At 48.8% G+C, this 15,096-nt stretch overlaps 1 protein-coding gene across 1 annotated transcript in view; it reads right to left on the bottom strand.

The window, feature by feature from the left end:
- The window catches only part of LOC139266668 (calpain-14-like), a 111,306-nt gene that overhangs the window by 60,299 nt on the left and 35,911 nt on the right, over window positions 1-15,096 (bottom strand). Inside the window, exons 6-8 of the mRNA XM_070884256.1 lie at window positions 12,924-13,098; window positions 10,167-10,238; window positions 8,436-8,524 (exon numbers count right to left, since the gene is read on the bottom strand). Of these exons, the coding sequence (XP_070740357.1) occupies window positions 8,436-8,524; window positions 10,167-10,238; window positions 12,924-13,098 (336 nt within the window). The remainder of the gene's footprint in view (window positions 1-8,435; window positions 8,525-10,166; window positions 10,239-12,923; window positions 13,099-15,096) is intronic.

Raw genomic sequence — 15,096 nt, forward strand, 5'->3', positions numbered from 1 at the left:
TTTATCTCTCAATCAACATAACAAAAACAGATTATCTCGTCATTCTCACATTGCTGTTTGTGGGAGCTTGCTGTGTACAACCTGACCAGTTGATTGATATCTTCCTGCAGTCTACAGCTTTCTTTTTCATTATCAACCACACAGCCGATTTTAGTATCATCTGCAAACTTCTTAATCATACCCCCTGCATTCAAGTCTAGATCATTGATTATATACCACCAAAAGCAAGGGACCTAGTACTGAGCCCTAGGGAACCCCACTGGAAACAGTTTTCCAGTCGCAAAAACACCCATCAACCATTACCCTTTGCTTCCTGCCTCCGAGCCAATTTTGGATCCAACTTGCCACTTTGTCCTGGATCCCATGGGCTTTTACTTTCGTGACCAGTCTGCCATGTGGGACATTATCAAAAGCTTTGCTAAAATCCATGCACACTACGTCATACTCACTGTCCTCATCGACCCTCCTGGTTACCTCCTCGAAAAATTCAATCAAGTTAGTCAGACACGACCTTCCCTTAGCAAATCCATGCTGACTGTCCTTGATTAATCCACGTCTTTCCAAATGAAGATTTATCCTGTCCCTCAGAATTTTCTCCAATAATTTTCTCACCACCGAGGTTAGGCTGACTGGCCTGTAATTACTTGGTCTATCCCTTTCTCCCTTTTTAAACAAAGGTACCACATTAGCAGTTCTCCAGTCCTCTGGCACCACACCCGAAGACAGAGAGGACTGGAAAATGATGGTCAGAGCCTCTGCTATTTCCTCTTTTGCTTCTCTTAACAGCCTATGATACATTTCATCCAAAAGCCTGGGGATTTATTCACTTTCAAAGCTGCTAAACTTCTTCATACTTCCTCTCTCACTATGTTTATTTCATCTAATATTTCACACTCCCCCTCCCTGATTGCAATGTATGCATCGCCCCTCTCTTTTGTGAAAACAATATACATTAAGAACCATACCCATGTCTTCTCCCTCCACACACATGGTCTCTAATAGGCCCTTCTCTTTTTTAGTTATCCTCTTTCTCTTAATGTATTAATAAAACATCTTTGGGTTTTCCATGATTTTACTTGCCAACATTTTTTAATGCTCTCCCTTTGCTTTCCTAATATTCATTTTAATTTCCCCCTGGACTTTCTATACTCCTCTAGAGATTCTGTAGTATTAAGCCCTTAGTATCTGAGGCTCCCTTCTTTTCTTTATCCTACCCTGTATGTTCCTTAACATCCAGGGGGCTCCCAATTTGTTAGTCCCACCCTTTTTTATTTAAGGGAACATACTTGCTCTGAACTCTCAAGATCTCCTTGAATGCCTCGCACTGCTCTCACACTGATTTACCTTCAAGTAGCTGGTTTCAGTCCACTTTGGCAAAATCACATCTCAGCTTAGCAAAGTTGGCTTTTCCCCAATTTAGAACTTTTATTCCTGGTCTATCTCTGTCCTTTTCCACAACGACCCTAATTCTAACTGAATTATGATCACTAGCACCAAAATGCTCTCCCACTGATACTCCTTCCACCTGCCCAGCCTCATTCGCTAGAACTAAGGCCAGAACTGCCCCCTCCCTTGTTGGGCTTGCTTGATGAGAAGGTATCAAGAATGACCCTGATCCTGTCTGTATGTAGTGTAGGTGAGTGGACTGAGAGCAGTAATGAGTGTCCCTGATCCTGTCTGTATGTAGGTGAGTGGGGTAAGAGCAGTAATGAATGTTCCTGACCTTGTCTGTATGTAGGTGAGTGGGGTAAGAGTAGTAATGAATGTTCCTGACCCTGTCTGTATGTAGGTGAGTGGGGTAAGAGCAGTAATGAGTGTTCCTGACCCTGTCTGTATGTAGGTGAGTGGGGTAAGAGCAGTAATGAGTGTTCCTGACCCTGTCTGTATATAGGTGAGCGGGGTAAGAGCAGTAATGAATGTTCCTGCCCCTGTCTGTATGTAGGTGAGCTGGGTAAGAGCAGTAATGAATGTTCCTGACCCTGTCTGTATGTAGGTGAGTGGGGTAAGAGCAGTAATGAGTGTTCCTGACCCTGTCTGTATGTAGGTGAGTGGGGTAAGAGCAGTAATGAGTGTTCCTGACCCTGTCTGTATGTAGGTGAGTGGGGTAAGAGCAGTAATGAATGTTCCTGACCCTGTCTGTATGTAGGTGAGTGGGGTAAGAGCAGTAATGAGTGTTCCTGACCCTGTCTGTATGTATGTGAGCGGGGTAAGAGCAGTAATGAATGTCCCTGACCCTGTCTGTATGTATGTGAGCGGGGTAAGAGCAGTAATGCGTGTTCCTGACCCTGTCTGTATGTAGGTGAGTGGGGTAAGAGCAGCAATGAATGTTCCTGCCCCTGTCTGTATGTAGGTGAGTGGGGTAAGAGCAGTAATGAGTGTTCCTGACCCTGTCTGTATGTAGGTGAGTGGGGTAAGAGCAGTAATGAGTGTTACTGACCCTGTCTGTATGTAGGTGAGCGAGGTGAGGGCAGTAATGAATGTCCCTGACCCTGTCTGTATGTAGGTGAGTGGGGTAAGAGCAGTAATGAGTGTTCCTGACCCTGTCTGTATGTAGGTGAGCGGGGTAAGAGCAGTAATGAATGTTCCTGACCCTGTCTGTATGTAGGTGAGTGGGGTAAGAGCAGTAATGAGTGTTCCTGACCCTGTCTGTATATAGGTGAGTGGGGTAAGAGCAGTAATGAGTGTTCCTGACCCTGTCTGTATATAGGTGAGTGGGGTAAGAGCAGTAATGAGTGTTCCTGACCCTGTCTGTATGTAGGTGAGCGGGGTAAGAGCAGTAATGAATGTTCCTGACCCTGTCTGTATGTAGGTGAGCGGGGTAAGAGCAGTAATGAATGTTCCTGACCCTGTCTGTATGTAGGTGAGCGGGGTAAGAGCAGTAATGAATGTCCCTGACCCTGTCTGTATGTAGGTGAGTGGACTGAGAGCAGTAATGAGTGTTCCTGACCCTGTCTGTATGTAGGTGAGTGGGGTAAGAGCAGTAATGAATGTTCCTGACCCTGTCTGTATGTAGGTGAGCGGGGTAAGAGCAGTAATGAGTGTTCCTGACCCTGTCTGTATGTAGGTGAGCGGGGTAAGAGCAGTAATGAATGTTCCTGACCCTGTCTGTATGTAGGTGAGCGGGGTAAGAGCAGTAATGAATGTCCCTGACCCTGTCTGTATGTAGGTGAGTGGACTGAGAGCAGTAATGAGTGTTCCTGACCCTGTCTGTATGTAGGTGAGTGGGGTAAGAGCAGTAATGAATGTTCCTGACCCTGTCTGTATGTAGGTGAGCGGGGTAAGAGCAGTAATGAATGTCCCTGACCCTGTCTGTATGTAGGTGAGTGGGGTAAGAGCAGTAATGAGTGTTCCTGACCCTGTCTGTATGTAGGTGAGCGGGGTAAGAGCAGTAATGAATGTTCCTGACCCTGTCTGTATGTAGGTGAGTGGGGTAAGAGCAGTAATGAGTGTTCCTGACCCTGTCTGTATATAGGTGAGTGGGGTAAGAGCAGTAATGAGTGTTCCTGACCCTGTCTGTATATAGGTGAGTGGGGTAAGAGCAGTAATGAATGTTCCTGACCCTGTCTGTATGTAGGTGAGTGGACTGAGAGCAGTAATGAGTGTTCCTGACCCTGTCTGTATGTAGGTGAGTGGGGTAAGAGCAGTAATGAATGTTCCTGACCCTGTCTGTATGTAGGTGAGTGGGGTAAGAGCAGTAATGAATGTTCCTGACCCTGTCTGTATGTAGGTGAGCGGGGTAAGAGCAGTAATGAATGTTCCTGACCCTGTCTGTATGTAGGTGAGTGGGGTAAGAGCAGTAATGAGTGTTCCTGACCCTGTCTGTATATAGGTGAGCGGGGTAAGAGCAGTAATGAATGTTCCTGCCCCTGTCTGTATGTAGGTGAGCAGGGTAAGAGCAGTAATGAATGTTCCTGACCCTGTCTGTATGTAGGTGAGTGGGGTAAGAGCAGTAATGAGTGTTCCTGACCCTGTCTGTATGTAGGTGAGTGGGGTAAGAGCAGTAATGAGTGTTCCTGACCCTGTCTGTATGTAGGTGAGTGGGGTAAGAGCAGTAATGAATGTTCCTGACCCTGTCTGTATGTAGGTGAGTGGGGTAAGAGCAGTAATGAGTGTTCCTGACCCTGTCTGTATATAGGTGAGTGGGGTAAGAGCAGTAATGAATGTCCCTGACCCTGTCTGTATGTATGTGAGCGGGGTAAGAGCAGTAATGCGTGTTCCTGACCCTGTCTGTATGTAGGTGAGTGGGGTAAGAGCAGCAATGAATGTTCCTGCCCCTGTCTGTATGTAGGTGAGTGGGGTAAGAGCAGTAATGAGTGTTCCTGACCCTGTCTGTATGTAGGTGAGTGGGGTAAGAGCAGTAATGAGTGTTACTGACCCTGTCTGTATGTATGTGAGCGGGGTAAGAGCAGTAATGAATGTCCCTGACCCTGTCTGTATGTATGTGAGCGGGGTAAGAGCAGTAATGCGTGTTCCTGACCCTGTCTGTATGTAGGTGAGTGGGGTAAGAGCAGCAATGAATGTTCCTGACCCTGTCTGTATGTAGGTGAGTGGGGTAAGAGCAGTAATGAGTGTTCCTGACCCTGTCTGTATGTAGGTGAGTGGGGTAAGAGCAGTAATGAATGTTCCTGCCCCTGTCTGTATATAGGTGAGCGGGGTAAGAGCAGTAATGAATGTTCCTGACCCTGTCTGTATGTAGGTGAGTGGGGTAAGAGCAGTAATGAATGTTCCTGACCCTGTCTGTATGTAGGTGAGTGGGGTAAGAGCAGTAATGAGTGTTACTGACCCTGTCTGTATGTATGTGAGCGGGGTAAGAGCAGTAATGAATGTCCCTGACCCTGTCTGTATGTATGTGAGCGGGGTAAGAGCAGTAATGCGTGTTCCTGACCCTGTCTGTATGTAGGTGAGTGGGGTAAGAGCAGCAATGAATGTTCCTGCCCCTGTCTGTATATAGGTGAGCGGGGTAAGAGCAGTAATGAATGTCCCTGACCCTGTCTGTATGTAGGTGAGTGGGGTAAGAGCAGTAATGAATGTTCCTGCCCCTGTCTGTATGTAGGTGAGTGGGGTAAGAGCAGTAATGAGTGTTCCTGACCCTGTCTGTATGTAGGTGAGCGGGGTAAGAGCAGTAATGAGTGCTCCTGACCCTGTCTGTATGTAGGTGAGCGGGGTAAGAGCAGTAATGAATGTTCCTGACCCTGTCTGTATGTAGGTGAGTGGGGTAAGAGCAGTAATGAGTGTTCCTGACCCTGTCTGTATGTAGGTGAGCGGGGTAAGAGCAGTAATGAGTGTTCCTGACCCTGTCTGTATGTAGGTGAGCGGGGTAAGAGCAGTAATGAATGTTCCTGACCCTGTCTGTATGTAGGTGAGTGGACTGAGAGCAGTAATGAGTGTTCCTGACCCTGTCTGTATGTAGGTGAGCAGGGTAAGAGCAGTAATGAATGTTCCTGACCCTGTCTGTATGTAGGTGAGTGGGGTAAGAGCAGTAATGAATGTTCCTGACCCTGTCTGTATGTAGGTGAGTGGGGTAAGAGTAGTAATGAATGTCCCTGACCCTGTCTGTATGTAGGTGAGTGGGGTAAGAGTAGTAATGAATGTCCCTGACCCTGTCTGTATGTAGGTGAGTGGGGTAAGAGTAGTAATGAATGTCCCTGACCCTGTCTGTATGTAGGTGAGTGGGGTAAGAGCAGTAATGAGTGTTCCTGACCCTGTCTGTATGTAGGTGAGCGGGGTAAGAGCAGTAATGAATGTTCCTGACCCTGTCTGTATGTAGGTGAGTGGACTGAGAGCAGTAATGAGTGTTCCTGACCCTGTCTGTATGTAGGTGAGTGGGGTAAGAGTAGTAATGAGTGTTCCTGACCCTGTCTGTATGTAGGTGAGTGGGGTAAGAGTAGTAATGAGTGTTCCTGACCCTGTCTGTATGTAGGTGAGTGGACTGAGAGCAGTAATGAGTGTTCCTGACCCTGTCTGTATGTAGGTGAGCGGGGTAAGAGTAGTAATGAGTGTTCCTGACCCTGTCTGTATGTAGGTGAGTGGACTGAGAGCAGTAATGAATGTTCCTGACCCTGTCTGTATGTAGGTGAGTGGGGTAAGAGCAGTAATGAGTGTTCCTGACCCTGTCTGTATGTAGGTGATTGGGGTAAGAGCAGTAATGAGTGTTCCTGACCCTGTCTGTATGTAGGTGAGCGGGGTAAGAGCAGTAATGAATGTTCCTGACCCTGTCTGTATGTAGGTGAGTGGACTGAGAGCAGTAATGAATGTTCCTGACCCTGTCTGTATGTAGGTGATTGGGGTAAGAGCAGTAATGAGTGTTCCTGACCCTGTCTGTATGTAGGTGAGCGGGGTAAGAGCAGTAATGAATGTTCCTGACCCTGTCTGTATGTAGGTGAGCGGGGTAAGAGCAGTAATGAATGTTCCTGACCCTGTCTGTACATAGGTGAGCGGGGTAAGAGCAGTAATGAGTGTTCCTGACCCTGTCTGTATGTAGGTGATTGGGGTAAGAGCAGTAATGAATGTCCCTGACCCTGTCTGTATGTAGGTGAGCGGGGTAAGAGCAGTAATGAATGTTCCTGACCCTGTCTGTATGTAGGTGAGTGGGGTAAGAGCAGTAATGAGTGTTCCTGACCCTGTCTGTATGTAGGTGAGTGGGGTAAGAGCAGTAATGAATGTTCCTGACCCTGTCTGTATATAGGTGAGTGGGGTAAGAGCAGTAATGAATGTTCCTGACCCTGTCTGTATATAGGTGAGTGGGGTAAGAGCAGTAATGCGTGTTCCTGACCCTGTCTGTATGTAGGTGATTGGGGTAAGAGCAGTAATGAATGTCCCTGACCCTGTCTGTATGTAGGTGAGTGGGGTAAGAGCAGTAATGAATGTTCCTGACCCTGTCTGTATGTAGGTGAGTGGGGTAAGAGCAGTAATGAATGTTCCTGACCCTGTCTGTATGTAGGTGAGTGGGGTAAGAGCAGTAATGAGTGTTCCTGACCCTGTCTGTATGAGCTTCTCCTGTCGATACTTGTATGAGGAGGGACATCCGCCATGATTCACGGCAGATTCTCGTACCTGCCCAAGCAATGTCAGGGCCTATATACTTAAAGAAAGACTTGCATTTCTATCGCTCCTTTCATGACATCGGGACGACCCAAAGTGCTTTACAGCCAATGAAGTACTTTTGGAGTATAGTCACTGTTGTAGGAAATGCGGCAGCCAATTTGCGCACAGCAAGCTCCCACAAACAGCAATGTGATAATGAGCAGATAATTTGTTGTCGTGATGATGGTTGATGTATAAATATTAGCCAGGACACCGGGGATAATTCCCCTTCTCTTCTTCGAAATAATGTCATGCAATCTTGTACTTCCACCTGAGAGAGCAGAAGGAACCTTAGTTTAACATCTCATCCAAAAGACGGCGCCTCTGACAGTGTTGCACTCTGTCGGTACTGCATCGAAGTGTCAGCCTAGATTTTAGTGCTCAAGTCTCTGGAATAGGACTTAGACCCACGACCTTCTGACTCAGAGGCCAGGGAGCTACCCACTGAGCCATGACGACACTCAACTTAACTGAGCACAGGCGGATGGTTCAGGACTGCCCGCTTCCTGCAACCTTCCCGCCCGTTTGGTTCCGGGCAGGAGAGTTGTGAATGAGGCCCAGTGTCGAACTTCACCGCGGGCTCATAGCAGCTGAAATTGTCCCTTTTTTGCACCCGGTTAGGCCCCAGAATTGGCCTTTTCGCCCGGGGCCTAACCGGGTGCAAAAAAGACAGTGGTAGCATCTCGGGTGAAACAGCCCCAGAGATTTTGGGGGCGATTTGCTTGTAGTGCCGCAACACACGGTTAGCGCTCCGTATCAGCGGCAACAGGTGATGACGTCATCACCGTGCTCCACCCTACACCACTTACCCGCCCCTACACCGCTCGCGGGCCGCTGACATTCGCCCGGGGAGACCCTTAAAGGGGAGGCCGTGTTCACCCCGGGCAGCCATTTTATTTAGTCGTCCGACTTTTCAGTATGCGACCGAGGGTGGCCCTTGCCCCGGGAGCACCCCTCCAATGAGGCAGAGTGCCTGAGACAGCGCTTCACCTCGTCTGAGGGGCACAAAGCCCAATTGCACTCCGATCAGGGCGGTAAAAGTCCCGGGCCTGGAAGGATAAAACCCCCAAACGGGGCGTGGGGCAATTTTGGCCGAATAGTGCGTCGGGCGCGAGAGGGAATTCTAACTGAATCAGCGGGCCCTGCCAGGATTCTTCAGTGCACACTCAAACTCCATTACCACAAACACAAGGGGGCAGCAAAGGTCTACCTGTTCCCAAGGTTTCGAGGTCCCACCTCAGACTCCGACTGTAAAACGGACTCAGTGACACCAGCAGCAGGGGCTATTCTGGAGAGTGTTTGAATGAACAGAGTGCTCCATAATCAGTTGTCACGGCAACTGCTGAACTCACCGATCACTCCAACGCCCATTCCACTCGGTCTGGTTCCCCCATGGATTCCTCACTCGCACTAACTCCTCTGTGCGGTTTTTGTACAACACCTGCCCCAAAACAGCACAAGACAATTTAGTATTGTTTTGGTTTACAGATACAGGAGATAAAGAGGATAAATACACAGGCCTGAGACTGCAGGAATATGCATTTGGAGTCAGGATAAACACATAGACCTCAGACAGGATACACACAGACCGGTGACAGGATACACACACAGACCGGAGACAGGATATACATACTGACCGGAGACAGGATACACACAGACCGGAGACAGGATATACACACAGACCGGAGACAGGATATACACACAGACCGGAGACAGGATACAAACACAGACCAGAGACATGATATAAACACAGACCGGAGACAGTATACAAACACAGACCGGAGGCAGGATATACACACAAACCGGAGACAGGATATACACACAGACCGGAGACAGGATACACACACAGGCCGGAGACAGGATATACACACAAACCAGAGACAGGATATACACACAAACCGGAGACAGGATATACACACAGACCGGAGACAGGATATACACACAGACCGGAGACAGGATACAAACACAGACCAGAGACATGATATAAACACAGACCGGAGACAGTATACAAACACAGACCGGAGGCAGGATATACACACAAACCGGAGACAGGATATACACACAGACAGGAGACAGGATATACACACAGACCGGAGACAGGATATACACACAGGCCGGAGACAGGATATATACACACAGACCGGAGACAGGATACACACACAGACCGGAGACAGGATACACACACAGGCCGGAGACAGGATATACACACAAACCAGAGACAGGATATACACACAAACCGGAGACAGGATATACACACAAACCGGAGACAGGATACACACACAGGCCGGAGACAGGATATACACACAAATCGAAGACAGGATACACACACAGGCCGGAGACAGGATATACACACAAACCGGAGACAGGATACACACACAGTCTGGAGACAGGATATATACACACAGGCCTCACATTACCCCTCAACCCCTCCCGTTGGCCTCTAGCCTGCATCATGTTGCATGGCTGGTATCACTGCGGCTAAATCGGATACAAACAATAAATCCATGAGTGGGCTTCCCCTTCCCTTCTTTCCTCTCTCCCCTTCCCTTCCCTCCCTTCCCCTTCCCTCCTCTCCTCTCTCCCCTTCCCTCTCCTCCCCTTCCCCATCCCTCCTCTCCTCTAGCCCCTCCCCCCTCTCCTCTCTCCCCTCCCCTTCCCTTCCCCTCCCCTCTCTCCTCTCCTCTCTTCCCCATTCCTCCTCTCCTCTCGACCCCTCCCTTCCTTCCTCTCCTCTCTCCCCTCCCCTCCATTTCCCTTCCGTCCTCTCCACTCCCCTCCTCTCTCCCCTCCATTTCCCTTCCCTCTTCTCTCCCCTCCCCTCCCCTCCTCTCCCCACTCCCCTCCCCTCCCCTCCACTCCTCTCTCCCCTTCCCTCAGGTTGTGTCAATAGTCTGAGCTCAGTCGCTGGCCCATCTTATCCAGCCCCGTGCGATCCACAGTGTTGGCTTGACACGTTGTGAAGGACAGGCCTGCTGACTACACTAGTTGGAATATTTCACTACCTCCCCACCACCCCCCGGCAATCTCGAGTCTCTGTAGATTTTTGGGACAATCCTTGAACAGGGACAACCTGAAGACATTACCTCTTCAATGCCGGTTACCGAATAGGCATGAGTCATCACCAGCCCGTTGGCCAACACCTGCTCTCCGGCTTTCTGGTCAGAAAAACAAAGAGCACAAGATGACTGGACTGTAACATTTAGTCATTGTTTTCATGCAGCAAGCTTGTGGTGGAAGTGGTTGTTTTGATGGTGCTGCGTGTTGGGCGTTCCAATACCCTGCACTACACAGTCATGGGATGCTTGCCACTACAATTGCCATGTGGTGAGTAGCAGGGCTCCCGCGTGTTCCTACGGACACAGCCCAGGTATACACACCTGTCGCAGATACTAGCTCGGCCTGGGTTCAGTGCTGGGCCAAGGAGAAACTTCGTTTGAAGCCTGGGGCAGGTGGGTGGAGAATATGGAGCCTGTCGACCACCTTGCATGGACAAAATGAGAAACAGAACGAATACAAACGTATTGGGTGGTCCTCATTGCACTCAACAACGCTCATTCCACTGTTCTCCTGGCTCTGTGGCAGTTCACCCAACAGGCATGTCAGATATCTTTTTATTCATTCTATGGATTTGGGCATCGCTGGCAAGGACAGCCTTTATTGCCCATCCCTTGCTGGCCTAAGGTGGTGGTGGACTTACTTCGAGCAGTTTAATCCGACTGAGGCCACTTCAGAGGGAAATTAAGAGACAACCACGTTGATGTTTGACTCGTCACATACAGGCCAGACCGGGTAATACGACAATTCTTCTTCCCAAAGGACATTAATGTACCAATTTGACTTTTAAGACAGTTGGTACTAATTTTTAATCTCCCGATTATTAAAACTGAGTTCAAAATCTCAAACTGCTACAGTGGGATTATGAAGTAACATTTTCTGGAGTACTGGTCCAGCAAAATAACCAGTAAACAGTACCCACTATCCTAACGGGATGCTCCTGGCCCCCAAGGATAAAACTTCAGAATGGCTGTTACAGCACCACTCGACATAACCAGTGAAAATAGGTTAAAACTAGCTGTACAGAGTGTACAGAGGGTAGAAGAGTCAATTTTACATCTTACACTTCCATGTCGGGACAGTCAACTTCCTCAGCAGGCTATTCCTGTATAAAACACTGGTTAGGCCGCAGCTGGAGTACTGCGTGCAGTTCTGGTCACCACATGACAGGAGAGATGTGATTGCACTCGAGAGGGTACAGAGGAGATTTACAAAGATGTTGCCTGGACTGGAGAATTTTAGCTATGAGGCAAGATTAGATAGGCTGGGTCTGTTTTCTTTGGAACAGAGGAGGCTGAGGGGAGATCTGATTGAGGTGTATACAATTATGAGGGGCCTGGATAGAGTTTATAGGACAGATCTATTTCTCTTAGCAGAGGTGTCAACAATCAGGGGGCATAGATTTAAGTTTAAAAAGGGAGAAAGGGATAGACCGAGTAATTACAGGCCAGTCAGCCTAAGCTCGGTGGTCTGAAAAGTATTGGTAAAAATCCTGAGGGACAGGATAAATATTCATTTGGAAAGACCCGGATTAATCAAGGACAGTCAGCATGGATTTGTTAAGGGAAGATTGTGTCTGACTAATTTCATTGAATTTTTCGAGGAGGTAACCAGGAGGGTCGATGAGGGCAGTGCGTATGATGTAGTGTGTATGGATTATAGCAAAGCTTTTGATAAGGTCCCACATGGCAGACTGGTCACTAAAGTAAAAGCCCATGGGATCCAGGGCAAAGTGGAAGTTGGATCCAAAATTGGTTCAGGGGCAGGAAGCAAAGGGTAATGGTTGATGAGTGTTTTTGTGACTGGAAGGCTGTATCCGCAAGGCTCAGTGCTGGGTCCCTTGCTTTTTGTGGTATATATCAATGACTTGGACTTGAATGTTAGAAATATGATTAAGAAGTTTGCAGATGACACTAAAATCGGCTGTGTGGTTGATAATGAAGAAGGAAGCTGCAGATTGCAGGAAGATATCAATGTCAGGTGGGCAGAACAGTGGCAAATGGAATTAAATCCAGAGCAGTGTGAGGTAATTCATTTGAGGAGGTCTAACAAGGCAAAGGAATACACATTAAAGGATTGACACTGAAAAGTGTAGAGGAACAAAGGAACCTTAGAGTGCATGTCCACAGAACCCTGAAGATAGCAGGCCAGGTAGATAAGGTGGTTAAGAAGACATACGGAATGCTTGTCTTTATTAGCCGAAGCATAGAATACAAGAGCAATGAGGTTATGCTGGAACTGTATAAAACATTGGTTAGGCTGCAGCTGGAGTACTGTGTGCAGTTCTATCACCACTTTACATGAGAGATGTGATGGCACTGGAGAGGGTGCAGAGGAGATTTACAAGAATGTTGTCTGGACTGGAGAATTAGACGATGAGGAAAGATTGGAGATGCTGGGTCTGTTTCCTTTGGAACAGAGGAGACTGAGGGGAGACCTGATTGAGGTGTATAAAATTATGAGGGGCCTGGATAGAGTGGATAGGAAGGACCTGTTTCCCTTGGCAGAGAGGTCATAAATTTCTATGATTCCGAAGGTCCATGCAGTTCTGCTTTAGATGCTCCTCCTGTTCCCTTCCAAATATCCCAGTCCAGTACCGCGAGGAAGGCTTGTCTCAGGAAAGATATTCAGTCCCGCCCCCTTATGCTCTCAATACATCATTTGCTCAACTTCCAAGTTGTTTATCACGATGAAGATTGTTTCTGCTGGAGGATCAGCTGGTAATTGTCATCCCTTGTAAAGGGAGAGTTGAGACAGAGAAAGGAAGGAGAAGGAGCAACTCTTACCACCGAGGGCATGCTGCAGCCCATGAAGGACCCAAGCTTCGCGGCCCTTGTCAGCCTCTTCCACAGGTCCGAAGGTGGGTTAGTCAGTGAGATCATCAATTTAATCCCGCCTGTGAAGTCTACCATTGCTTCAGAAATAGTTCCCATTTGCAAATCTCCATATGATCCACACAGCCTATCACACACAGTTATATCTGGTTATTATCTCTGATATGTTATGATGACACACCCTACCTGAGTAGGACATTAATTAACTGCAGTTCTGGCTATGCTCAACACAACAAGGAAACCTTCATGAATGCTGCTGCCTAGGTATCTGGGCACTGCCCCAAGAATTGGGGGAGGGGGGGGGGCGGGTGAAATTGCTTGCCTGTGGCCAGAATGTAGGGCAGATTGTATTCCACTGGGATTCTGCCCTGCTTCTCACGTCCAGCCATCTTCTGGAGGAGAGGAGGCTTTGGGCAGATTTTCCACCCACTCACCCTCCGCCACCCTCCCCCCCCACCCCCCTCACCCCTGGCACACATCTCGGGGCGTGTCCGGGGGCTGTGCCGGGAACTCTGCCCATTCCCCGCTTGCAAGACCTCGGCAGCTGAGGGTTGGCTTGAGTTCTTTGGAGGCCTTTTGAAAGGCCCTGGGCCTTTAGGTTCCAGAGGGGACCAATTCCCTTCGTTTGGAAAGACTCCTGGGCTCCTGTTGGGGATGAAGGCGTTGTTGTGGAACTGTGCTTCCCCTCGGGACCTAGGGCACCCTGTGGCACTGTCGGCCGTGGGCTGCTTCGCCTTTCCTGTGAGGATCAAGCAGGGCACTGCTGAAGCACCTTTGCAGGTGCCGGAAGACCACCCAGAAATGACCCCTTTCCCACAGTGTAGGACCCTCGACCTTCTACTCGGGTGGGGGTGGGGGGGGAGCTTCTGCGCCCCTGGTAGGGCACCAGTGAAGCGGGACCCCGCTTTCTCAGGCCTTTTGCTGTTCATGATGCCCGAAATGTTACCTGAGGGAGTCGATTCATTTTGTAACTGAATATTGGGCAGGGTGGGGGTTCCAACTGCTGGCCAATGAGAGACCATCCGTTCGTGATACCGCCCCAGATTAATCTCTACCTCGCAACATCCAAACCACTTGATTCAACAGCTTCTTTGTGGATTGTTGAGTGCCGAATGAGGTGTAAAATGATGAAAGGATTGGATCCAGTATTTTTGGTAAAGATATTCGAAATGGGTTGTGATAGTAGAGATTGGGACAGGAACACAGGAATTAGCAGATGACGAAGGACCAAGGTCCATCTAGCTTGCTTTCTACCATCAGGGTGGTCACACGAGAGACCATCGGCAGGCCGGGGCCATTCGAGGGAACAATGTGTGGCGGCATGCCACTACAGGGAGCAGCGCATGCTGCTGCAGGAGGGCAACTGGATTTGATGTCACCCAAATCCAGGTCGGTGATTGGAGTGCGGGCAGGTACAGCAGGTGCAGCGAGGTCGGGGCGAAGGAGCGGCGTGAGTTCGGGGCCCAGGAGAGGCGAGGGCCCAGGGGCAGCATGGACCAGCCCACACTGCAATGTGCACGCACTAGGTCCGTGCAGCAGAGCTGGTTTCCAGATGTCTTGGTTAATCGTTGCCACTGGACCAAGACCTGGCTCTGTCAAGCCCGTGTGGTGGCTGGTGTGCAACGGCCAACCCATGTTAAAAAAATCCACGCACAGGCATCTTCCACCCTTCAGAATATAGTTCGAGATCTGGAATATTAGGTCCTTTATTGAGACACCTATGAACTCATCCATTTTTGGTGTGGAAGCAAGTCATCCTCGTTTCGAGGGACTGCCTATGATGATGATGGTCACATGATATGATGCTGGAGTTATTGACTAATCAATTGCTTTCAATGAGTCTACACCAGACCCAGACATGAGGTGACGAAACCCCCAGTGGTGGAGGTTTGGGACCCAGAGGTCCAAGGTCACCTGTTCCTCCCGAGCCTGCGACTCACCACACGTCATGTCTCAAATTGCTCGTATACTGGATCCCAAAATGTTACTTTCTGAAATAACTCTATCTTATTTGTATTTGAATGAATTGACACAATATGTACGTCTATAAAAGACAGCGAGTCAGATTCATAGATGTTCCCTTTCTCCGAAGTTTATCACACAGGAGACCAGTGGGGCCTGCTGA

The sequence above is a fragment of the Pristiophorus japonicus genome, chromosome 7 (genome assembly GCF_044704955.1).
Source record: "Pristiophorus japonicus isolate sPriJap1 chromosome 7, sPriJap1.hap1, whole genome shotgun sequence".
Taxonomy (NCBI): domain Eukaryota; kingdom Metazoa; phylum Chordata; class Chondrichthyes; family Pristiophoridae; genus Pristiophorus; species Pristiophorus japonicus.